The sequence below is a fragment of the Seriola lalandi genome, unplaced genomic scaffold (assembly GCF_002814215.2).
Source record: "Seriola lalandi dorsalis isolate HSWRI2012SDOR001 ecotype SW California unplaced genomic scaffold, Sedor1 jcf7180002049771, whole genome shotgun sequence".
Lineage (NCBI taxonomy): Eukaryota > Metazoa > Chordata > Actinopteri > Carangiformes > Carangidae > Seriola > Seriola lalandi.
The window spans coordinates 93,376-121,181 of NW_019520324.1; the positions used below are offsets into that span (position 1 = coordinate 93,376).

At 40.3% G+C, this 27,806-nt stretch overlaps 1 protein-coding gene across 2 annotated transcripts; it reads right to left on the bottom strand.

Annotated features, from left to right (window-relative positions):
• Nucleotides 1-389: 389 nt before the first annotated feature.
• relt (RELT TNF receptor) lies at nt 390-27,784 on the bottom strand. 2 transcript variants are annotated; one of them, XM_023398726.2, is made up of 11 exons: nt 27,532-27,784; nt 13,330-13,404; nt 12,978-13,070; nt 12,156-12,340; nt 11,724-11,776; nt 11,324-11,578; nt 6,640-6,720; nt 5,990-6,068; nt 3,335-3,715; nt 2,753-2,875; nt 390-2,207 (listed from the first exon to the last, which is right to left on the bottom strand). In XM_023398726.2, exons 2-11 carry the CDS (start codon nt 13,369-13,371, stop codon nt 2,204-2,206), a joined length of 1,296 nt encoding a protein of 431 aa, XP_023254494.1. In that variant the 5' UTR covers nt 13,372-13,404; nt 27,532-27,784; the 3' UTR covers nt 390-2,203. The 2 variants fall into 2 exon arrangements, with proteins under 2 accessions (XP_023254494.1, XP_087027938.1); XM_087171812.1 differs by lacking the exon at nt 27,532-27,784 and adding an exon at nt 15,347-15,647.
• Nucleotides 27,785-27,806: the final 22 nt, after the last annotated feature.

Sequence of the window (27,806 nt, forward strand, 5' to 3'; positions counted from 1 at the left end):
GTTAGCTGTGAGGTCAGCCTATCGGTTATGAGTCTGGAAAGTAGTACCCATATTTTGTGGGAAGAGCAACCCCAGGTGTAGTCTAGCCGAGCCTCTTGCTAATCTCATTTGCACTAGCTACACATGATTTACATCACCAGCGGTCCTTTAATTGAATAAACACCAGACCACCACTAGGGGGAGATACTGCCTAACAAACAAGACAGGCTATTGCTATTTATGCTTTAGGAGTTTCAACTCATTTTTGACCGCACATTCTCTCTCTCACACACACACACACACACACCCCAATTACACACACCCATAACTCACACACTGACAACAACAGCAAACAAACAATAGAAAGCCACGACTCTATGTCAACAGCAAAAACTGCAAACAAGACAGTGTTTAAAATACATCCCTTCTTTATTTCAAGAGTAAAAACATCATACAGAAAAATTTTATATTATATAAATGCAATCTACAAAGGTCATGAAATGAATGATTTTTTATCCTTCTTACCTACAAGCAACACTTCAGCTTGAAAACATTTAATAATAATCCTAATAGGAGTAAGAATAGTAATAAGAAAAAGCTCAAATAAAAACATGTAATTGTAACTTCAGCCAATAAATATCCAGTCCTCCAGACATGTTGCCATATTGCTTGTAACAACATAATGAGAAAATATGAAAATGAGTAGCTAAAAAACCTCTATGATTATAGTACACTCTTCAAACCCCATGAGGATGTAAACTAAAGCCAAGTGAGCTGCACGACTTTGAGGCATCTCAACCACCAATCCTCTGCAGCCACTGGTCGGCTTATTAAATGAAACTACATAGAATAAATGTGTGTGTGTGTGTGTGTGTGTGTGTGTGTGGTTTCTTACACTTTGAGATTGCACGACTGAAGTGTGGCTAGGTGTATTTTGTCTGTGTCTGTGTGTCTGTCTGTGTGTCTGTGTGTGTGTGTGTGTGTGTGTGTGTGTGTGTAGGTTTTAAAAGTTCATGATTAGAGTAGAAAACCGTAACAGTTTCACTAAAATGTTGCACCCAAATGGTGAGAAATCAGATACTTCATGTTGATCTTAACCAGCAATTCAGTAAATATACATGATGGTGTGTGAGGAGTTTGCTCGTGTTTGATTGACGGATTACAAAATGTCACTCACTGGTGCAGTGCTGCCATTACAGGAGATCTAATATATCACCTCATACATACTGTAATGTAAAATTATAAAAGCCAGGTATGGTCCGTTTCTCTATACCCACCCATATTTACATATGTACATTAATTTACATGTTCTATTCTACAAAACTGAGATTTACCTACATGTCTACTTTTTCACCCCAGGACCCAAACGACAGTTGTCACCCTATAACTGTCATTGGGCTGCAGTGTCATTGAAAATGCAACAATTATATTGAATTTTAGAACATTTTTTCTTCATAATACTTTCTGTAGTGCTACTGTAGTCTTTAATCAAGTGTCATATGACCCAAAATCATTTAGGTTTTTATCAGATCGGGTCTGTTGGTAATGAAAGGCATACTCTTAGTTCATACGGCACTTGGCTGCAGACAGCTTGCTTCGATGTTTTCTTCTTAACGTACACACTTATTGTAAGAATGACAGTTGCCGTTTGAGTTTTGTGTCTTATATCAGTTATGTAATGCACAGTGTCACAGTGAGTTCATGTAGATGTGTCTGTCTACATGTGGAATATGTCACATGTGTTTTACCCCTGTGTCTGTTTTTTTTTGGTTTTTGGTTTTACATGGAAGCGCAATAGCAGGGGTTAAGAGTTTGTTTTTTATCCAAACTTCCTATCTTTGATTTCTGCCTCTCATTCTTCTTTCTACTGTCAGTTAATGATAATTGGTCATTTCAAAGCTACAGAAGAAATCTTTCCACTCTGTCCCTGTGTGTATCCAACAAGCTTTTCAACACTGTTTTGGGACAGTGAAGCAGCTCGAGTTGAACTCTTATGATGGTACATCTGTTACATCTGTAAAGTACAATATTTCTTTACATAATAATAAATACAGTTATGTTCCTCTTATTGCATAACTAGATATGACTTCGTTCAGCAGGAAGTGGTTCTTGTGGTCTCCTGGAGTCAGCTGCGTAAAGATACCTTCCCTGCTGTGAAGTCGTCAGCGGATGATGAGGTCATCTTCAGTGAGGTAGCATTATCGTACAGCGTCTCTCTGTCTCTTCACCTGAAAGAGAAAGTGAAAATGTCAAGGAGGAAGCACATGGAGGACGTGAGTGACAGAATGAGAGAAGGACTGAAACACATACAACCAGATTTCCAAGTTATTATGATCACTGAAACATTTAAGCCATTTCTTATCAAACTGATCTCATTAGTCCTCATTTTGGCTGATTTTGAAGAAGAATTTCCAACTCACCCCATAGAGCATGGTAAAATGGACAGATAATTTTCACAGTAGGCAGGGGTATATGATTATTGTAATAATGCTGACTCATCTCTGACTAAGAACAGAGAGTGTTGGCACACGCTCATGACCAGTCAGCTGGAAACAGAAGTAGCTCATTTCCCAAATCATTTTAGAGGCACTCCTTAGTCAACCTGATCATACTGTTATCCTAATTCCAGTCACACAGTCTACACAATTCAGTGTTGGCCAGAAGAACTGTTATCAAAAATCAGCAGGAAGAGAGAGAGAGAGAGAGAGAGAGAGAGAGAGAGAGAGAGAGAGAGAGAGAGAGAGAGAGAGAGAGAGAGAAAGAGAGATTGTACCTCCTGATGCCTGATGATGAAGAGAAGTGTTTCCCACCAAACAGGGAGTTCCTCTGCTCCTGGGATGATGTCTTGGTTTCCATGGAGACAGGCTTCTGCTCGGGAATTTGAGCAACTTGAAATCTGTAAATTGAAGAAAAGCTATAATCATTGTTGTGCTCGGGCATGGCAAGCATGGTCATATGACTGCCAATGTAACAGCTAGAAGTCCTGCTTTCAAATGAAAAAAGTAAAAGTACAGAGGTAAGACCAAGCACTGCCAGTTATATTATTATACTTTATCTAATTAGTAAACTTTTAAGCAGCACTTTATTTTAGCTAATTGAGGAAAGGCTAATTTGAAATCATTTTTATATTGTTGGGTTCTTCAATCAGGAACAATGAATCATATTTTATACGACCATATGTTTTGTATTTCAAATCTTTCAATATTTTGATTGAGCAACTCTTTCCTATTTAAGAATTTTGCACCAGTTATTTCATTTTATCTTAAATGAAAATGTGAAAAAGTAACAATATGTTTTCATTGCATGTTTCAGGTCAGTTGTGTGTTGGGTAAGAAACAATATGAATGAGTCTCACCTCCCCACAGACAACACTGTCAGCTCTCCCTCCTTCTTCTCCCTCACTTCATTCCTTTCTACTTTTTCCTGTACAGTATTTGGCACAACAGCTGGTGTAAGGGTGTCGACACACACTCCCCCCAGCAGGGGGCTCTTCTGCTGGTCGGTGGATGTGTCCAGGGAGGTCAGGATGAGGGTCTGAGGGGGCTTCAGGGGATCCTTGAGGGAATCCAGAGGAGGTATGAGAACGGGGGGCCATTTTCTCTGAGCACAACGGGAGCAGCGGTAGCCATGTTTGGGGGCCAGGCCAGACAGGCCAGAGATGGTGTGGAGGTGGGACTGATGGGGGCAGAGCCTGGGGAGGGAGCGGAACGGCGAGAGGGGAGACAGCATTGGGAACCTGGGAGGAGCAGTAAAGGAAGAGGAGGGAGGGAACAAATGATAAATGATTCAAATATTGAAAAATTTCAACACAGGAGAAACAAAATAAATCTGTGTGACACTTAAGTGAGTGAAATTTAAACCTTGAATAGGTAAAATTTCTTATGCACATCTAGTATTCAGTATATTAGAAATTAAAACTCATCATAATTTCTGAAAACGCATATATATCCTGACACACACAATATCCCTCATCTTGGTCGTAAACAGTATATATCTATAAATCTATATGAAATTTTTGTACTAACTTTATTAGTCTAATTTACTAAATGCTAGTCTTGTCAGTCCAGACCATTTATGCAGATAGTTAAAAGTGGGGCTGCCCCTTTTGCTTAAATGATGTGTAAAGGAAAACTGAAATGTTAAGTTTTATTTCTTCATGTTGCGCTCTGTGCATGTTCAACCAAGGCTCTTTAGTTTTTATCTCTCCATTGTTCGTTTATGCAGAGAAAGACAGAGCGAATGAGGTGAATACAGCTGTGCGTCCCTGTGTTATTCTATTGAGTGAGTGACCTGTAGTGACCCCAGATAACCTCTGTAAAACGTACCATCACACACACATACAGAGGATTTGAAAGCTTTCCAGAACTGTGTGCTTATCGAGTGTGTGTGTGTGTGTGTGTGTGCGTGTGTGTGTGTGTGTGTGTGTGTGTGTGAGAGAGAATGTTCTCGAATCTAAAGCTCACATGTTTCAGCATCCCATTGAGCAGCAGCACACTGCCAGAGGCCCCTGAGACCTCTCACTATTGTAGATGTGGCTCACATGCTGCAGTGCATCGGATCCAGTTACCATCATATAATATTGAGAGATAAGATGACTCTGTGGGGGAAACTGCAGCGCAGCAGCTCAGAATGGAGGGAAGTTTGGACAATACAAATGATTCCTCTATGTCTTCCATCACAGACAGTCTTCAGCAGAGTACCGTGGTGAAGACTGTGGTATGAAGCAGTATGTTACTGGGCTTGTCAGATTAACTACTGACTACTTGAGCAAATTTAATGACAGCAACTTATGGCCAAAGTTCCAACCACAACCACACTACTTCAAGCTGTGTGACAGCCAATGAACTCAGTGACAGAGTGTTTAGGCCTCATGACTCAATACACAACTGTGTGAGACGTTCACTTCAGCCATGTGGGAGTGACTCAGGTCCATGGCCTGATGTGTGCTACGTGGAGCTGACTTTTGAATACATTATTTAACTTCATGTTTATAGAAGAGGTGAAAAAAAGCTGTATTATATTATTTAAATGTCCAATGTCTTGTCATACTTTGGATGAAGATTTATTTATTTTAACAGTTTTTTATTCAAATTTTCAATTCAAGTTCAATTCACCGTTTAACACTGGGGTTGGCATAAAGTTGACATGAATCAGAATCAAAGGCATAGCTATATTTACTGCAATGTCACCTATGTGGCCCAAAACCTAAAAATTAATTTATGAAATTAAAAAACTAAATTGTTGTTTATAATTATACACAGATTCTCCAAATACAATAATCATTTGCTATTTTAAGTTACATTTTTCATTTAAAATTGACTTTTCTGAACACTATATGAAAATAAACAACGATTGCTAATTTCAATTACAACAGGAATGTAAATCCACAATTCTGGATTAAATTTTTTCGATTAAACTGTTTTTTAGAATTAGAGAACACAATGGATATGCATAGACTATAAAACCTATACTGTATGTTTCATACATGTGCATCTGATAAAGGCCAGGTCTGATGAAGAGCATTGCTGAAAAGGCTCATACAAATCTTTTGTTACAGCCTTTTATATACAGCATATCTACTGGGACATTTAGCACATTCATGTCAAAGGTGGTGCAAATCTAGATTTATATAATTGTTCTGTCTGCAACAATCAAATCTGTCATTGTAATGCCTCACATGTTTAATGTTAACAGACCAGATGTGGCCGAAGAGCTTTCTGCTTTCATCTCTTAACAGCAACGTTCTGTTAATAACTATAGGCGAGGTAATTCTTTCCCTCTCTTGGTCTAAACATTCTGACATACACACAAACACCCATACACAGCTTTTTTTTATTAGAGCCTCTGAGCAAGAGCCTTCCTCCAAATTTTTCACTGCCTTTCTCCTCTCCAGCAAACTTTCCTTGCCTTCATGCAGGAGCAACATGACAGCGCAAAGGTACATGATGATTTGTAGGTGTGTGTATGGAAGTGTGTGTTTGTGTGTGTGTGTGTGTGTGTATTGTCATACTTGATTGAGGAGCTTTTGCTCATGGCCATCTGTTTGCTCTCGTACTCCAGCAACAGTTCCTCCAGTGCAGCAGCATTTTCTGAAACAGACACACACAAATACTGTAAATTACTGTAACATTCATCTTTGGGCTTATTGGGAATTGATTGGGTAAAGTTAATTTCTCTGGGAAATTTTCAGGTACAATGACATGACTAAACAATTCAGTGTGTGCTACACCGTCATTTATCTTCTAACTGTTGTATGGATCCTACAGTAATACCCAGCAGATGCATATTCCTTACTTTGTGATATATTAACACAAACTGGAAACATTTGTCACTGTTGTAAATTGTATGAATGTGTTGTTGGCAATGTTAAAACTTGCACTTGCTGATTATCATATCTCCAGTCCAAGAGCTTAGCTAACTTTTGTTTTACAGTCTGGAAACACGACTTTTCTCAGTTTCTAACGTCAACTATCAATCCTAGATGGAAAGAAAAGGAACTGCTGAGTAGGCAGCAATAATAAAAAGACACGTCTTTGGTTGTGTGTCATGTGCTGTGACGACACTGTGGACTTGTGTTCCCCTCTAAAGCCACAAGGAATGAAATAACTGCGACCACAAGCTTATCAGTAACATCACTGTTGGTATTCACTTGACACGTACCTTTCTTTTCCGTGATGAGGCGAACCAGCACACTGATGGTGTCTTCATTCAGGTCATCAGATATGTAGGGACAATTGTTACCTAAAGCGAGCAAATGAGACAGAGACAGAAAAAAATGACCCTTTTTCAATTATACAGCATATTTGCATTTTAGGTTCTGGAGTTTTGATCCAGTGTATTACCATTTTCCTGCACATTATTACATACAAATAGCACAAATACCAAACAATGTCATAGGCATATATTTACATGTATTGAAAAATACATAAAATAATACATTTGTAAAAATAATTAGTTTTTTCTATATAATATGGTGTATTTGAATGCTGGAAAATATGTGCTAGAGGTTCTTAAAGAAATATAACAATATACTGGTAATGTGCACTCGGCCCATGCATATACATTTTAAAATACATTTCAATGTAAACTCAGTTTCCAGTTTTTACCTAGCTAAAAGAAATATAGCCTAATACGACAATAATACAACAGCACCTTTTCTGTTATGTAGCCTACCTAATAAACTGATAGCTCTTTATATAGAGATTGGTTTGCTTTAACTCGGTATTACATCAGCTTCACTGCGACCTGTCAAAAAGAGACTAAATAAGGACGTACACTTCGCAACTTGCAGAGCCAGCACAGTTCACACTGTGCATGTCACTGCTGGAATATTGTGCCTCGGTACACGATGGGACTGATAGGGATGGATGTGGATGACTGAACAGCAAAGAATAGATATGCCTCCATGGTAACCCCCACCCCCTCACCCGACCATCCCATAATAGCACAGCACAGAGAGGCAGCTGAGAGGAGAGCGATGAGGACGTGGGGGGTCCAGAATAGCTCAGTCAGCGATCACGCTCCATTCAGCACTGTTGGAGCACACAGAGCTCTGTGTGTGTGTGTGTGTGTGTGTGTGTGTGTGTGTGTTTGTGTGTGTGTGTGTGTGTGTGTGTGTGTGTGTGGTGTGATGTAGCAGACCGCCAATGCAAGGTAACTTTGTGTATCTTTGAATTAAAGAACAAAATGTGCTTGTATAGATTGCATTTGTGCCTATGTGTTGTGAGTGTGTGTGTGTGTGTGTATTTTTTGTCTTTTCTTGCATAAGCAGTGTTAGGCTGTTGTTAAGCCAACACAATAACTCTGTCTCCACATTGGCTGTTGCTATGTGAGGATAACGGCATCCATTTCCCAGTGTGGCTGTCATTCTCTTCTATTTATTCCTTCAACAAAGTCAGACCCATGTGTTCAGTGTTTCATTGTCAGCAGTCACTCACTTTGTTTTCAGATGGGTTTATTCAGTTTAACGTTTGAGTTAAAATAAAAAAAAAAATAAATCACTTCATGTCAACCCCCCAAGTTTAATGTAATCTGAACACTGCAGCAACTAAACTCTACACTTCACTCTGCCCTTGTGCCTGCACAGACTGAGCTTCATTCACTGTAAACACGAAGTTGCAGCAAATTTGACTCCAGCACATGAAATTCTTTTTTCCTCTCGACCTTGCGTTTGCCCTTTCTGTTCCCCACCCTCAGCTCTCCACTAAGTCAAACTTTTCTCAGCTCTGCATAGTCAGAGTTATCTCTGCAGAATCTGACTTTAGCCTTGCCGAGCTGGGCCTGGCCTTGCTGTAATTCATCCCTACGGGTTTTCCCCCTGACTGGAGATGATGAGAAAAGTGCTGGAGTAAGAAGTTTACCTCTAACCTTTGCTCGGTCAGGACTACAGCAAGCAGACAGACAGACAGACAGACCACTGCAACAAGGATTGTTACATAACAATGCAAGGGAAAGGGGGTGAGAGTAAAGTTTTCCCATGGGGCACCTGCAGTCTTCTAACTTCCTCTGACACACTGCTTATGCCTCTGTCCTTTATCTGTCTTAGTCACATGAACACACACACACTTATCTCTGCACCACTGAATCCCCACTTAACATTGACACTGTAAAACACTATATTTAACTTTACATTGAGGTTAAATTTGTGCCTCTCGCTTATGAAAGTGATCAAAATACACTATTGTTAAGTCAATCCGAAATAATTCTCAAACTTACACTGAGACATGTAACTTTCCATGACAAGTTAAGAGGTTTCATATACAACACATGTTGCGCAGTCGAGGAATTGCTACCACTCAAACAATGGGACAGAAGAAGAAATCAGAAGGAGAGGAGTGTGGAGAAAGAAACAGGAGACATAAAACATGAGGTGAGGACTTGATTGAATTATTGATCTGGCTGGGAAAGGAGAGATGGATGGATAGTGTCATGTTTAGATGAGAAACTTTAAGGGTGTTTGAGAGCCAAGAAATCGGATGAAGGGAGAGTAGAAGGACAGATAAAGAGCGCTGCAGGGGGATGGGAGTTCAGGGAGTTTCCCTTTAGGTGCAGGGACGTCTTAAGTTTCACAACAAAGCACTCGGAGAGGAGGGGACCAAGGCAACGCTGAAAACAAAAGGCAGAGATCATTGACCTCTGGCGGCCATTGCAAATGCCTCAAACCCCCCATCATATCTGCATACAGGCAGGTTTTTTATTTAGATATAATCACCAAACCTGTTCCAGATCCAGATCACCCTAGCCTCCACTAAATGCCTATGGACCAAGAGGCATAAAAGACACAAATTAGTGGTTGTGGCTGAAGTGTTAGGAACGGAAACTAAAAAAATCTAGGATCTGGAAGAAAAAGAGTAACGTTCTCCCTGTAATCATCAACACTGAGCTACCAATGAGTCATCCGATACGCTCTGCAAAAAAGCTGAGTTGCTATAGTGGTTGCTATGTTGATGTAATTTCTTGTACTGCAGAAATTGTACATTTTAAATTACTCCTGCCCACCAGCTTTTTTTGTGCAGATGTGGGAGTTTTTGGATGTCACCTATACTTTGTTTTGAGTAACTGTTGTGTTTTAATCACTCAACTCAAAGTTTTAATCGTGACACCTACAGTAAATTGTCCAAAGCCACAGGTGTTGTGCCAGTGTCAACAGTTTCTTGATGTGTCAAATCGCTATCAGAGGTTCTGATCTGTTGAGGTGGCAGCTGTGCTCTGACGCCCAACATGCCTCACAGCACGTATGGCTACATGGCTGTCGTACAGCTTTCCTCTGAGCCTTGCGCCATCAGGTGAGTGAAGGAAAAGCCAGCTTAGCCTTTAAATCTACTTATGTTTACGCACAAAATAACTGTAAATCATGTATGCTGTCTGTCTGCTGCAGTGGAGTGAAACTGATACTGATACCCCTTAGATAAATCATGGAGTGGTGGGTAATACCTGGTGAGAACAGTATGTAAGTAGGGCAGAAAAAAAAGTCTATTTGTATATACTGTCCAGTGGACCGGACAGTGACCTAAGTGTAATGTATTATTTATTTAACTTGGTGAACTTTCATGTAACCGATGCATATGTTTGAAACAGTGTATTTCCCAAAATTTCTTGCATGAGGCAATCAAGTGAACACGATAGCAAGTTTGCAATATTTGCTGAACTCTTTCTGACTCACATTTTGAGTTTGTGCAACTGTAAATTAATCCAAGCACCTCATGACAGGCACAGTTTATCAAAATGTCTCATGATTTACGTGGAAATGTACCAGGAAGCCCACACGTCATTGTGGGTCCTGATCTACAGTTTAAAAAAAGCTGCATTGAGCAATGCTACAGTAGATAATATTCCCCGTGACCTTAGGGTTTCACCTGCTATACAAGCCTGAGAACCAGTTAGGTACAGTACATCGTGTACAACAAATACATAAAGGAAACATGGGTGTACTTCATACATTGTGCGCACCGCAGTTTACTGCACAGAAAAAGAGGAAGAAAGACATGATCTGTTAAGATCAAACCAGTTAGCACTGCTACACATGAGTTGTCACTTTATGAGAATCGATCTCTAAACTCAAAAGAAAAACTGATTTCTATTTGGGTCAAAGGCTGAAGGTCTATGAAGAGTCCTCCGGGACATTACGACTATACACTGTTACAAAAGACAGGAATAAAGAGCACTCATATTACTCTCAGACTGTGCAAACCACAGGGAACGGGTGTGGCAACTCAACACTTGTTTCTCTGCTTTATCCCTCTGTGTCTGTCTTTTTTCTCTCTCTAAACTCTAGTTTTCCATTTACTGATATCTACTTCTGTTTCGATTAATACCCCCCCACATCCTTCTGTCTCTCTTTCTTCTCCTCTCCTCTGTCTCTCTTCATACTTCTTTCTGTGTTTACTCATGTCAGTTTCTCTCTGACATCAGTCAGACAAGTGAGTTGATGGGAATGCTTTTTTTCCCCCTTTTCAAATAGGAAAATTACAAGAATAACAAAGCATGCTTAGAACAACACAGCATGCGTGACATGTAACGACCTCTGTGAGGTCAAAGTTCAAAATGATAAAAGGCCTACCATGTAGGATTGCGTGCAGTCACATCATAGACATACATGGACTGTGGCTGCACACAAAGACACTATTCTTTGGCTTTGTCCTGACTCCTGACAACACTTGACCACATTGTGTGCATGCTTGTGTGCTAATTTGGCATTTTAATGCACAAGTGTGACAAAAACCTGGACATAAAATGCTAGTTACAATAATCACTCTTCTTGCTACCTTTAAAACTTTTTCCTTGTTCCTTTCATTTTCTTTCTTTACTCTCTTTTGTGTTGTTTCTGCCAACGTATCCCTCTCACCTTCTTTCTGGGGTGTGGGGGTCTCTTCATCCCCTCCCTCCTTCTCAGCCGTGCAGCGGTATCCCTTCTTCTTCAGGATGTTGCAGATGAGGATACCCAACAGGCCCATCACACAGAAGATGGGCACCAAAGCAAAAACAGCATACTCTGCTGTCTTCTCCTCAGCGCTGCGAACCACCGTGCCGTTAATCGGTCCTCCAGCACCAGCGGAGGGACCTTTACCCACTGTGCGAACTGTTCTGACATGCAAAGCGTCTGAGAGAGAAGAAAGGAGAAAAGAGATAAGAGAGAGGCAGGTGGTAGAGCTGATTACAAAACTAAACTGAATAATGGATTTGGAGCATGTGAATGCAAAAACATTTTCAAGAAAGACAGGCACACGCTGCAGGAGCATGCTTACTTTTCACACAGGAACTCTGGGTGGAAACTTCCCCTGTGGCAGTGGACTGAAACCTGCAAATGGAAAAAGAAAGAGGAGAAAACAGCATAATTAGAGACATGGATGAGGAGGGAAAAAAAAGTGAGGGACTGTTTTACAATGAAAGAATGAATCAGCGGTTTTAGCCTGTGGCATGTTATGTTCAATGGTGCTCAATGTTGCCTGCCCATTGTGGGGAATGACGTACTGTATGTGTGTGTGTGAGCGCGCGGGTATTTTCTTGTTTTCTCGACCCAGAGAAAATGAAAGGACTTCATTTAGACCAAATAGAAGTTTACGAGGTACATGTTGGAGCAAATCCCTTTGAATGTCAGGCCTACAGTTGGATTGAGCGGTCAGTGGATTAACAAGCAGACAGGTAGGCCGCCAAAGAGACATACTGCCAGTTCTTACCCAGGCAGACAGTCCCCACAGATGGCATCTGAGGTCGCAGTGCCAGGGGTTGCAACATTTCGGCGGAGGATCTTGCAGGAGGCATGTGGACGGCAAAGTTCAGAGTCGAATGCATCTGAAAAGCTTCCAGTTGAGCACATTTGGCATCGCACTTCCTCTGTTCGACTTTGGATCTGTCCACAAGCCTGGAAAGACAGACAACAATTCTAAACTCAAGCAGAAGAGGCTGCAAAAGTACAAAATGAAGCATCTGTCTGTCAAATTTTAATTATAAGTCCTGACTCTCTGTTGACTGAAATCAAAACAATAAAACCATCTTTATACTTTCACATAAACATAGAGTGTTCAACAAAGGTAAGTACAAACAGAAAGTCTTGGTGTATCAGTAAGCGCATGTTATCTACTACAACTTCATAAATATAACCTGCAACAAAAGAGAAACATGACACACCTTGACAAAAATCCCCCTTGAGTTATGAAGTCATGTCATAAATGTTTGAGATAATTTAAACGTGATTTATGGAAGCAAACAACTTGATTCATGTTGACTGTGCTGACCACACACATAAATTACGAGGGAAGAAAGGAGATGCATTCAGTGTACGATTCAAGAATAAACTCTGGATCTAGTTAGCTGGAGGATAATTAAAAAACATGGGGTGAAAGTTTGTAGTGTCTAAAGAGACAATAATGCATTAGAAAGAAAACAGAAGCATTCAGTAGCAACAGATATTGGAATAGCAGACAAATAATGCACTAAAGATGTCGCTCAAAGTGGGTTCAATTGTTGTTAATCAATTTTGTTTCAGTTTATAGTCTCACCTTGGAGGGCTCCTCGCCTGCAGGGCACTGCAGACACACGCACCCTTCCCCCCACCGACACTGCACTGCTGCAGTCCCACCACAGCCAAACACCTGGAAGAGACACACAGACACAGACACACAGACACACACACACACACACACACACACACACACACACACACACACAAGTTCACGAGTCAGTGGTTTGCAGTTAAATTGAGTGCGTACACACACATTGTAAATCATGATTTGCATGCCACCAGGTCTTTCGGGAAACCAAATTTAATCTTAGAGTAACACACCTACATCCTTAAAAGTGCATAACACTCACGCAAACCAAAAAACACAACACACACATGCACATATTTACCGTGAGAAGGACAAGAGCTGAGCAGCAAAGGTGGTTCCTCATCTTCTTCAATGTATTCTTCTATGTTCATATGATCTGAGGCAGACAGGAGAATAGGGGTTAACCACATTTTAAAACATGATCACATCCATATATACAGCACAGTATATAGGTGTGCAATGTACACTGATATTCAAGGCTGTCACTTCAACCAAAGCAATTCCTTTGTGAACACAATCTGTTGACCTTTCAAGTGCCAAGAAATAGATGACCATGACATATCACGGCACAACATAACTCAATATAACTAGTAACATCACAACACATGCCGGCCTTCTCCTTCTGTCACACACACAAACAACCACATACAGTCCATAAGTATGCACACTCACACAAAACCACACATGGCAAAAAAAAACACCTGAGTCATTTTTGTGACTATATCCTGAGCGTAGTGGCTCTCGTGACCGGGAGGTAAGGAGCAGTTGCATATGCCGTAAATAACATTTACCATCAATCACAACCTTTTTATAGATGGGAGTGAATGGACCAGGGCTTGTCTGTGGCTATTTCAGGCCTGTAGGTACTCACATGCATATTTAAAGCAATTATCACGCTGCAACATATTCATTTGCCAACATGTGCTGACTTTCTCAACACTTGACATTAGCAGCCTCTGGGAGTATTTCCTGAACTTTAGGTGAGTCACAAAAATAAAATCTTCTTAAGGGTTTATTGTGCAGAACAAGTGTTTTTGGAAAATTGGAAATAAAATGAAAGCTAAAGCTCAACCAGGACAGTCTTCTAGTTGACACTCATGGGTCATGAGTTTAAATTTATATACCACAAGCTACTATACTGTGTTACAGCAAAACAGTGCTGTCATGTCTAAAGTTAGGTATTTCAGTCGGAAAATATTTTGACAGCTTATAGCCCACATAGCTTAACTCCCTGCAGTGGACACACTTACATATTCACATACACATAGAACAAGTGGCTGGCAAGGCATTTATTACTGCTACTACTGATGGTTCTACTTAATTTCATGGACTGAGATGAAATCAAACCTGAGGTCACTTATCAATTAGAAATTCTTGTTTTCATCATCGTCTTTTTTATAGCATCATGACACTTACACCAGCTATTTTGTAGGATATACCAGGATTGTGTTGTATAAACACAATGACTATGATATAGTGTCACATTAAAAAGGCAGCCGAACAGAGTATAGCAGAGTAGTCAGCATGATGCTGACTGAAACGTGCCGAAGATTACGGTTCAATTTCTTGCAAATGTGCTGAAGTTTAAAGAAATTACGCAAAATTTAGTTGGTCAGAATCCTATCCAGAATTCGATTAAAAAAAAAAAAAAAAATCATGTTTTTTCAAACTAATGTAAAAATAATTTGCTGTAATCACAACTTCCTCTGTGTGCACTACAACACTAACTGATAAGATAAAACAAGAGCTGAGCGCTACGCTCTCAGTTGTGGCCACAGTTACAGGACTGTGAATTCACAAAGGACTAGACTATTTGTGGTGGAGATTTTACTTTCAAAATGATAGACATGACACATTCACACAACATGAAAATCATTAGCACAACTTCAGTCCTTCAGAATATAGTGAATATGAATATTTGACTATGCCAAAGATTGGCAGCGCAATGTTAAGAATGTTTTTGGTTTGTTGCCTACTTTTCTCCCAGGAGGAGAGAATATAACTGACTGGTCGGTCCTAAATAGGTTTGTAAAACAGCCACTGACCGAAGCAAAAACACAAGAGGCATTTGAGATATGTCAAACAAAAAAGAATAGAGGGAAAAGAGAGACAGAATAAGGATGACAAGAAGGACAGAGGAAAAGACAGGAAACTGATGGAATGTATTGGAGTAGTCAGTCACAGCAGACCAAAAGTAGAAAGTAGAGAAGGAAAGAGCAGGAAGAGGGGGGATTGGGGGTGGAGAAAGACAAAGAGAGTATATGAGACAAAGAAAAAAGAAAATGTGTTAGAGGAGAAAGATAGAGCAGCATACTTACCCCAGACTTGCAGCTGAATGACACAGTTGCCGTGGCAACTCAGCGAGGATGCTGTGTGTACAGCTACAAATGCTGAGTCAACACCAAAGTCAAAATATATACTCTAACTTTCCTACGGCTGCTCAAAAGCAACAGAAACACCTGATCAAAGTTGTACTTGGTCCAACTTTGACAAGCAGCTCAAAGGTAACTACAGGGCTTCACAACGAGAGATTTAAGATTAAAAGTCTTGATTCGACAAAGATCTGCAGGGTAAGACCAAAACTCAACTAGAAAAGTTACACAAAAGTGACACAAAGGTCAGACACACATAAATTTGTGTAGCTGAATGAAGAATTCAGTGTACCTGCCTGTGTCTTATACTGTCACTCTGACCACAGACACACCCCTGACGTCCTAAGGACATGCCCCTTCTATCACAGCTAAAACAGTGAGTGAGTGTGTGTGTGTGTGTGTGTGTTGTGTATGTGCATGAGGGGTGAGGCTGCTTTAATGCAGCACTTCACCTTTGACCACACAGCAAAACATAATGTTTTAAACATTAGTTAGCAAGCAAATCTACCCTTCTCCCCTCAAACCCATTCATTCTCTCACTATGTGTGGTCAGCACACACGTGCACACACACACACACACACACACACACACACACAAACACTCATAGCACATCTATACAGCATATTCCTTATTTTATATGTGCACTTAGTGGTGGTGATGGTCTTGTGCACATTATCTATGCATTCATTTATAAAAGGTACTTGTTCATGCTGGTGACACACACACACACACACACACACACACACACACACACACACACACACACACACACATCTGGAATACCATAACATTCAGCCAACACTAAGCTGTGCCTTATACAAACAAGAAAATAAAAAATGTAACGAGTTTATGATTTTGGTCCGGCGAGGCCCTCATGCCAATGACAGGCTTCTGGAGCATAATTTCAGGGAGGAAGTGAAAGATAAAGCGAGGATAGAAAAACCACTAGTTCGAAAAAACAACACAAGGCTGAAGGGCAAGGGCTGATCAAGCTATAGAGGAAAAAAAGAGAGAAGAGAGAGAGGGGGAGAGATGGAAAGAAGAGAAAGTGGCAGGGAGATTGCTAAAAACTTCAGCCTGATAGCATGATATATATAGAGGCATTTGTTAAAATGCCATACAGACCAGAGCAAGAGGCTAATTACAAGTCACACATGCACACATACATATACACTTATACACACATGCAAACATGCACCCTCGCACACACAACACACGACACTCACAGCTGAAAAAAAGGAAAAGAAAAAAAACGATCAATAAAACGACAATGATAGAGAGAGCAAAACAAAAATGGGACCTACAATTAAGTACCTCTTTTTTTGGAAAGTGTCAAGTAACAAATTGGACCGGGTTAGAGGGGTTGAGGAATGTTTGCTTTCCACAGAGAACCTCAGTTGACCTCCAGAAGTGCAGCCACTGAAACAACTGCACTTAAACTCCAGCAGAGCCAGAGCAAGGTGAAAGTGATTTATGGTGTGATGGATGCATTTGATCCAAAATCATCATTATACAGCAGCACAATGTTTTTCAAAGGCTGGATTAAGGACCTTTTAGCTATTTATAAAGTTATGCTATTGCTATATAGCTAACATTAGCATTAACAATTTTTATTAATTGTTTACTTAAAGGTCTTGCGAAGAGCTTCAGCCATCGCTGTATTTACCATACGAGAGGTTATTTAACGCCCGCAGAGCAGCACTACTTCTTCAGGGCAGACCGGATGTTACAGTGACTTGCAACTTGCGACAGCAAACAGCTGATAATGCTAACGTTGGCAGGGTCGCAATAGCAAAACTTAAAAATAGCTAGATTACATTTTGCAACAGTAAAACTACAGTTAATGCAAAGATATTTGGTTAAAGCAAATTCATTCAGGAATTGTGGAACAGCAGACTTTGTCAGCTATTTCACCTGCTGGCTACGCATAGGTAAAGAGCAGCAAGTGTATGCCACAGCAACACATTCAGCGAAAATGTGCCTGAAGTACAAAATCCATGAGAGAGCATGTCCAAAAAGGATGTTCAAAATGTGCCTGCTGTCTAACCACTACTTTCAGAAGTCAGCCATTCACAGCCAGGCAGTACAAGCCAGCGCTGTCTGCATGTGATGCATTTGCATTTAAATCCAGTTAGGCTGAGGTTTTCCCCACAAACCCACTACAGAAGTGACCACCACACGTGGGACTTCCACTGGACCTACAGGCACATGACCGCCCCTGTATCCACGCTGGGGCCTTCTCCACCTCATATACCCATCCTTTTCTTCTTTTCCTGTATCCATCACAGTGTTACTCAAGACTCGCAGCAATCCAGAATCCGCTATGATCCTTTTGTCATGAACATTACATTTCTCCAAGGTCAGTGTAGTTTGCGGTAGATAACTGCAGTATATCCAACACTGCCTACATACTGACAGTTGTTGGATGAAGTGGAAGTAAAGGAGAAACGAAATCACCCTTAAGTTGGACACATATGTGAGCTGTATTGAGGGACCATTAATTAGACATAGCTACATTCTGAGGGGTCACAAGCCAGAAAATGTGGGAAAAACTGACTTAAAACATCTTTCAATACAGCCTTTACATAATCCCACTCAAGGAAATTAGAGTTACGTTGTCTGCTTGATGTAATTTTTATTTCTCTCTTCCTTGAACTCTTCCTTGTGCCCTTTCCATCTTCGCTTGCCTGTCTGAGCTGTCGCATTTTATTGCATTTGATTGTTTGCATGTTTCCTTTTTTATAACCCAGCTTGCTTCACGCCTGCTGCACTTTAGCTTGAAGGCTGCAATAAGATGGTGAGTGAGTTGAAGGAGCAAGAAAGAAAGAGAGAGAGAAAAAAAGAAAAAGAGGGAGGGAAGATGAGAGTGGAGGATATAGCAGGACATTAACACCTCTCAGAATACCCCGTATATACAACCATTTTATGTGAATGGACGAAAACAACAAAACATGATAAAAAGTCAAAAACACCTCAAAGTAATGGCAGAAGAGCGTGATGACTTTTCCTAAACCGTGTAAAATAGTAATTACCCAAAACCCACGCTGCTGTTGTTTGACACATTCAAATAACAAGTCACGACAACACCAAATGACCGGTCACATTTTCTGTGTTGTTCAGGGGACCTAAAAATAGCAATAATAAAGAAGTAATGGCGAAGGCATGACAAAAACATGGACATTATTCTATTCTGTGGTGGTTTTTTGGGCGAGGACCGGAGTCACAGCTCATGTATTTGAGAGCTTTTTCTGGCTCCTTGATGTCATGTAGCTGCTTGAGCTGAGAAATCCTGCTGGATGAAGCTTTGAAGGAACCACAAAAGAGGAAACACAAGACTGAGTGGAACTCCGCATCTTTCAGTTTGAGGTGACTGAGCAGCAGAGGAGATCAAGGTTAAAGCAGGTTCAAGCTGCCACCTTATTGGCTTCCAAATAATGAGCCATGTCTGTCAAGCCTTTTTATTTTTAATGCCAGTGTCAGGTCTACAGGCACAAAAATACATTTTAGTCATGCTTACATATCTTCCATATTTAAGTTGGAAGACTTAGAACCAAACCTCTGCAAACAATTTCTAACAGTGAGCCATCTGCTGACTCAATGGCAATATTGATGGGTTGTGACTTGAAACAGGATTCTTGCGTTACTTTGGTAATTGAGACCTCTGGTTTGTTTTTCAGACTGAGAAGAACAAAATGCTAAAATGAAAGGTAAACTGCCTGGCCTAGTAAACATTCAAAGTCCTTGGCTTAGTTAATCAAGCCACATAAAAAATTCACCAAAGTTTGCACAGTGTTAATGCCTTTCTATCCAGTACTCCAGAAACTCAAATAAACCCATTCCAGACTTTTTCAAGAAGTAAAAAAAAAAATATGTTGTGGTATTTTGCTCTTATCAAGCATTTGTTAGTAGACAGCAAGATGAAATTTGGGGGTGAAAAAAGGAGATGAAATGCAACCAAAGCCTCAGACTTAAACCAAAAGCATTGCCGCTACATTCAAGGAAATTTATTTTGATATGCATTAAAATGCCACCAGTGTATTTTCATATAGCCAAAAATTTAAGCCACAAGAAAGCCCAACACCAGACCAACCTGATGAAACCTGATGCTGGTGGATTACAGTCAAACAGTATTTTTCCACCGCATGGCACGACTCAACTCAACTCTATTCACTTTTAGTACCAGGTACTTCTTTTTCCACTGCTGATAGTATGCCCACAAAACTATCGTGAAGGCAACTTCATCATGACACACACACAAACAACAGAGCAGGTGATACCAAAAAAGTACCAGGTATCAGGTATTATGCCTGATGGAGCCTGAATTTGCTCTAATAGCAGTTATAATTCTTTTTATCCTGTCAATCCTGTGATTGGGTTTTAATCGAATGTCCTTTTTTAATTACAGTCCCATACTTAATCTTAATTTCAGGCACAGTCTCTCTTTATTTTGAGGGAAAATACATTGAATCTGTGTTAAATTAGCCTATGCATTGACAGTGAATTAATGACAACACAGAAACATGGATACTGCGGTAAGACAAGATTGAAACAACAGCTTTAAAGCTTCTCTATTCAAAGAGTCCACTGAACAACAGGGAAGTTCAGTCAGCCTAAAGATTTATCATGTACTGTATGCAGTGACTAGGTTTCATCCCGTCAATAACTACAAGTTTACACTGAGCTCAGCACAGCAGAGATTGGGGAGTGACTATAATAAACTTCCACACGAAGGAAACCTGGAATCTGAGGCTACAGGTGGATGCTTGGGCTTAGAAAATGCTACATTTAGCAGCAGCAGTATTTGCAAATCTAAGAGTGATGTCCCTGAAGTGACACAGGAAATGTGCAGTGTGCTGCAAAGTGAAAACTTGGACAAACTCACCAAAGCACATGACCATAACCTTTCCTGAACCCTGGGTAGTTTTACTTGCTGAATCTTAACCAAATGAGATTTGTGATCATTGAAACGTATAGTATTTGCTATCTCATACTATACTATTGTACTGTATGTCATATTTAGTGTAGTAGGAGCAGTTGCCTGCCTGAACTGGTTTTCAGGCTTCCTTCAATTGCACAATTACCAAAGTTTTAGTTAAACTTTATAAAGACTAATAATAATCTCCTATAACTTTATTTTAACTAGGTTTGGCCTAACCATAGACCAGGTCAGGTTTACAGCTTTTTGGTTCTTTGTTCTTCATACAGTCACACAGAACTAAACAATATTGTTTTGTTGAGCCCTGAAAATATTTTACAATATGAATTATGATGACAGTCAACATAGTCATCATCCTTTTCTAAACCTTTACTTAACTGAAATATCTTCAGAGTTTTATAGGTGTAGTGATGCATCATCAGCGAAAGACAAGTTCAAAGGATTACTCGCTGCTCTTCAGGTTGAGAATTCCTCCTTAGTCGTAGGCTCATAAAACCTTTTAAACATCCATTAGATTATCTCAGAAATGCAATGTCACCAAGTGTGACACAGGGTTGTTCTTCTTAATTCATGAAGAGTTCTAACCTCTAACCATCTCTGAGGTGGATTTCCCCATCCATCATGTGTTAGAAAGTCACAAAAAAAGGCAACGCCAAGTTCCCGTGCCGATAATGGCTACCTATTAAGCCAGCTAGGTCATATAGTGTGTCCAGTCTTAGGAAACACCTCGTTGTGATGCACATGAGAATAATCTTCCAGCCAGAGGAGTGAAATGAAATACAATAGAAAAGAACTGAGCCGGCAAAAAAAAGGTTTAAGGTAATTATACTCCATTATCCATCAGACATTTCGTGGACCGAGAGATAATGTGCACGTGTATGACAACGACGCGATCGGGACAACCATACCCTCTGTTTGACTTAATGGAGGTGCCCATTATCGGCAAATGAAAGGCTGATTTACGCCAACACTTTCTACGTTAGTGCTCAGACAATGTCTCATTATGGGGAGCATGTCTGATAACTGTGCAGGTGTTACCTCTACACACACATACGTCTGCAGATGCATTTTTCTCACTGCCTTTTTGTGTCTGTCGTTCCTCCTTTATGTCCTTGGGTTGACCTGATGCCAGTCATGTTTTTTTCCAGTGGAACTGTACACCAGCAGAACCTTTATGGGCCTCTCCTGTGTCTCTGCTGCACACTGTCTGTCAGACATCACTATGTTGGAACAAGAGACGTGAGAGAGTGGAGAGGATGAGAGGAAGAACATGCAATAAGGTGCTCAGTTTGTTTACAGCTCTGCGACACCGCCAGAGTAGTAGCACTACTGCAACCGGAGATCCCAAAATGCAGCAGGGCAACTCTGCACTGTCCCAATTTCCCACAGCCACCACGAATTGATGTGCATACGAAGAAAAGAGAAATGTTTCCTTTCCCTTTGTTCATGAGAAACAGATGCCACATCTTATGGGAAGTCATAAATTCAAATGCTTCTGGCACAATCCCTGCTACAGTTGTGTTCCTAACCAACTGTTCAGTTGCTTAAGTGACATGAGAGTTTTGTAGATGTAATTTTGTACTGATATTTGGAAGTTACGTTGAAAATTTGAAAGTCTTTTTTTGGTTTGTTTTTTTTAGTAATTTAGATTTTAATGACTGTCTCATTACAAACAAGAATAATTCTAAAAACAGAAAAGAGACAAGGACACTTTGCTGTTCCTTAACCCAGCAGAAGCCACCCAAAACCAATTCTCCAAGCTCTCCTTTAATTCTTTATTTTCAGTGTTTTAGGCTGTCAAAAGCAGAACAAGGGAGAATCAAAGTTGTGAACATATGTGAGACTAGGCGTTTTTTATTTTCTCTTACATCACCACAATCAACAGTGGATGTAAATCAACTCCTTATGTCCCAACACCTTAAATTATAGCAGCATGCATGCACACTATAATTAAACAATTTCCATTTTCACACACACACACACACACACACACACACACACACACACACACACACACACACACACACGTGTACACAGTGTTAAAAACAACACTTTCAACATGTCATCTCTATTTGTTGAACAATACAGAGGATTTAGTTAATGACTGTTTTAGTCACTGGAAAAATCTACTCCACCATGTCTCAGAAGTTGAGCTCAGGTAAAGAAAACATGATTTTTATCCCTCGTCTGAGCAGATTTTCTCCGTTCTCCAGTTTTTCTCATTTCTCACATTAATGGATGTCTGCTGTAGGTCAGTGGGTCCAAAGACAGACATTCCCTCTTTGGAGAAGTGGATGCCAGAAAGAGCAAACACTGAGAATTTTAGCCAGGCCTCTGGGAATGTTAAATATGTTAAACAACTCCATATGTGTACCGAATGTACTGTAATCATTATATGTGAAATATGTGAAAGCAGTTTCTTAGAAATTCCTATGGATGACAGTGAAAAAAAAACATATCAGCAGATAAGCAAGGAACCATGATTTTGCAACCCTGCAGTTTGCCCCCAAAATGCAAACCCAACCACAGACACGCACAATCACATCCACATATATTTATGGATCTAAATATGCTGTGTTTTGAGTTGTATTCAATATCTCTATAAAAGTGCTGCTACAGACGAGAGGTCCAATTTCCTGCTTTGTTGGCTACATTGTCATTACTCAGCGGTTGTTTTGAAACGGGGCATGTCTGTAGCACTCCTCACATGAGGGATTGTGTGGATCCTCTCCAAAACATGACACACACACACACACAAACACACACACAACCACACACACACGCGCAAACTCAACACACACGCACAGTCACTCACTTGTGCCTCGTCACAAAGAGATCAAGCCGGACATGCTGGTGTGTGATTTACTCTGGCAACTGAAAGCCAGCGATTGGTTACTGGCGCGTTCAGATAGCAGATTGTGGTTGCTTTCAGATTTCCTCCCCCACAGCCGGCCTGTGGGGGTAGCGAACGTCTGCAGTCTCGTTTTCCTCTTTTCTTAAAATTTATTTTTAAGACTGTGGCATTAAACAGCATACAGTAGGGAGTGACAGGCCAGATGGAGGAGACAGAGGGGAAAGGTCGTGAACTCAGGCCAAGCAGGGCGAGATTACCGCCATCTGCTTTTCTTCTGACTGGACCAAATCTCATTAAATGTGGCCGAGCAACCATTCAAGGTGCAAACCACATTACAAATATAGCGTGTCAATATAATGTATGAGCAGTGATGGAAGAATTTACTTTGTTTTCTTAGATAAAACTTGGAATACCATGCTGTAATCAAGTAAACCTACAAGTGAAAGTCCTGCGTTGAAAAACTTAGCAAAACATCAAACTACTCATGTACTATGTAAAAGCTGTAGTTGGTCAAGTTGGGACTTATTTTAACTGCTTCATATACAGGTCAATCAATACAACAAGGCATCACATTGATCATATGTTTATATATGTAAAATCTTGTTGTGGTGGAGTAGAAGTCAAAGCAAATCAAAAGAAAAAATAATCACCAACTATTTTGATGATGGATTAATTGTTTGTCATTTTTTTTAAAACAAAAATGTTAAACATTCCTTGGGTCCAGCTTTTCAAATGGGAGGATTTGCTGTTTTGATTTTTCTGACAGTAAATTAAGTAGTTTTAGGTTTTGGACTGTTGGTCAGAGAAAACAAGAAAATTGAAGGCATCACATTTTTTTTTTAAACACTTCATAGGGTGAACTGAGAAATAATTAACAGATAAATCAATAATTAAAATAACTGTTAGTTGCAGCCCACTCAAGTAAAGTGCAGGAACCTAAAACAGCATTTGAGTAAATGTAGTTAATTACATTCCACCACTGTAAATGCCTTATTGCATAATCCATAATTTTTTAAAATGTAATTTGGTCCCAGCTAAGGAGTAATACATCCCACATGTATGTAGCTGTAACTATAACAGCATTCTTTTTCCTTCTAGCAATAGTCTGCAGGGAAAACACAATTCACAGGAAATTAATAGCTAGGGATAAATTGTGGCACCACAGTATGAATGTCTGTGTAAAATACAAAAGAGCCGAGACATCCGGGAAGTGACGCCCTGAGTTTGAAAAGAATGAGCCCCACTGACAGAAACCCTCTGCAGCATGACTTGCAGTTTGCTGACTTACTATAAAATGATGAGAGTGCAGCAGGAGCATAAGCAGACAAATACAGAAACACAATGGTTGTCCTGAGGAAAGTAACAGGAAAAACAGTGAACAGGATACTGCTGTCCACCAAATTCAGCTTTCCCATTAAGAAATAACTTAGAAATTAAGACTCAGTGTCTAAGTGCATGTATACTATAAGTGTATGTCAGTGTCAGGAGAGCGCGTGTTTGCATGCTCATGCCAACGAGCAGGTTTCTGTCTTTATGTCCCCCTGTAATTATCCCATCCTCCACCAATCTGCGTGTGCAGAGTGCTGAGCCAGCTTGGACCGGGATCTGCGGCCAGTGCAGTGGGAATTTCTTTGGCACAGAGTTTCCTGGCTGACATTGGGCACGGGGACGGAAGAGCGTTGGGCAGCATTCCCAACTACTCTGGTTGACCGGATGGACAGACAGATGACAGGATTGATGGGGTAATTAAAGCTTAGCGGAGTCTTTAACTTCCACATACACACATGCTCGAACAGTGCAACAGGCAGTGCATTAGTCTATATCAAAATCCCCTGATAATCCTGTTATCAGCTCCAAGCTACAACATACACACTTCAGTCTTTCTTCCTCACTCCATCTTCCTCTTCTTTGTCTTTTCTTCCTCTTTCTCCAAACTTTCTACTATCATCATTCCTTCTTCCCAAAACCATAAATACATACAGTAAATGCTGGGTGGGGTAGAGTATAAAATGGGGGTTAAATTTGGCTCAGTATAAATCCAAATACACACTCTTGTTGCTGTGCTTGCGCACATGTTTGTGTGTGGGTGTGTGTGTATAATTACAGGTGTCAGTCTTGCTGCAGGTAATTAACGCATCAGTTGAGCAAAAAATATGATGAACAAAACAAAATATGACTTTCTTCCAGAAAGTTGCACATCTAGACACTAGACCTTATATGTTCACCGAAATGATAACTCATCTGTGTGTCATTTTGTGGCTAAAAACATGTTATAATCCTGTTGGGAACTCTCTCAAATGTCAAACACACAAAAGCACCGCAAAACGCAAAACTGTGCAACAGTCAGAGTCTATTTAATTCTTAAAAAGGCTTCTAGCACATTATTGTCCTTTCACAAATCTGTGAAATCATGCAAACTGACCTGTGTAGTTATTTTCAACTAAGACCAATATACTTTTGTGACTATAATGATATGATTGTGCTGTTTTAATGTTGTTTGGAGAAAATAAACTATAATCTTTGGAAAACATATTTTCTGTCTGAAACCTGGTCCAACAGATGGCAGCCATAAACAGCTCTGTGCTTTTTAGACCAGTTAAAGAATATGTGTTCACTGGTTGGTTTTATGAGTTTGTGAACTTTTGCACCAAGCCCTCTCCTCTCTGTTCCACTTCAACTCCACTTTGGTGACAAACAAATAAATTATATATTTGCAGAGCCAGTGTATAAAAGAAAAAAAACAAGCCAAAAAAAAAATTAACAGCAAATTCATTAAAACATGCTTTGGCCAAACCAAAAGAAAGCCCTGCGATATCTTTCAACATCTGCCACCCAGAACAAACACATACTGTATATAGACACACATACATTGAGTTTTTCCTACAAGAGGACACGAAGGACTGAAAGTGCTTGACCGGAAACAGGACGTTTTATAGCCTATTTCAGTCTGTCTAAAAGAGGCAATATCAGAAATTTTAAATGGTTTGTACGTTGAACTCTGTTCACTTGGCTGTGACTAGACAGTAGTGATGAGTAAACTTTGTAAAACTTGTAAAATCCTTCCTCAAAGTGACAGCATCATAACCATGTAGATACATGCCAGTGAAGCTGTACATGGCCCTCTTCTGGTGGAAGTGTGTGCATGTGTGTGTGTGTGTGTGTGTGTGTGTGTGTGTGTGTGTGTGTGTGTGTGTATGGTTGTCTGTGAGAGAAGTCGAAAGCCTCTTATTGTTACAAGCGTACAGGAATTTGGATTCGGACAATGGAAGCTCTCTGCCAAAAATGACAGTCTCATCTTGGTGCTTGTGTAAGTGCTCGTCCTCATTACGCAGCAGTACATCCTGCCAAAACCTCAGCAGTATGGTGTAGTATGTGATGGCTATGATACACAACTTAAAAAGAGCAGTTGTGAGCAAACAGACTGCAACAGATAAAAGTGTGAGGGACACACGTCAATATTAATACCACACACACACACACACACACACACACACACACACACACACACACACACACTTCTTTTTAATCTCTATGCATCATTCTTTTACAGTACGTATGGCTTTTGTTATATGCATTGTGTAAGTTGGTTTGGACTTGACTGGTCAGCTGGCTTTGATGTGCATCATCCATATAATAAAGGATAGTTTGAGTTTGAAAATAAAGCAAAGCCAGCTACTCTTCACTTCATTAAAAAGAGAGGAGGAGGATCATACTACCAGTGAGGTCATCACGTACCCATGATAGTGCGTCAAGCATGCACTCACTGTCATTAGAGAGCACTGGTTCCCATGGTTATTATAAGTCTATTAAATGAACAGAATTACAAGTGTTCGGTTGGTTATGGCATAATAATCGGAATAATCCACTACGTTACCAAAACCAGGAGCTGGCAAATTCTCCATAGGCTAAATGCTATCGTTAACTTTTAGTGACTAGCCTATACGAACATCACAGCATAATGCTAGGTCTGTACTATGAAAGCCACAGCAGATAAATAAAACATACAGCCACAGAACTTGCGCATAAACACTGACAAACTAAGTCAATTTGTTCATCTAAAGTCTTGAGCCATAAACCAGTTGAAACAAACTGCTGGAACTCCGTCCAGAAGTATCTATAGGTAGGTTATCAGTAGCTTATGTGCCATACCGTCCCCCATAAGGCACACGAAGGCATATGAACACTTACCGCCGCAGGCAACTCTGGTCATAACGGTCGGACAGGATTTGAGGCGAGAAAAGCTCCACACGAGTCGGTAGTGACTGATGTAACTTAACTACTGGCTTCAGCAGACATTCAGACAGTTACTACAAGGTGGAAAAAAAAGTTATGGGACTTACCGGTTTGGTGAATAAATATGGTTGAAATCAGTGTTCAGAAGCGAGCATCATCCGTTGTAGTGGAGTTGATAGGTGTAATTAAAAAACGGCGTGAGGATGGATGAAAACCACAAAGCCGGTTCACGAGGTTCCCCCTCCCGCTGTCTCTTTCTCTCTCTTTCTCTCTCTCTATCTCTCTCTCTCTCTCTCTCCGGCTCCTCTGTGTGTCTCTGTCTGTGTGTATGAGTGTGTGTGTATGAGTGTGTGTGTGTGTGTGTGTGTGTGTGGAAAAAGAA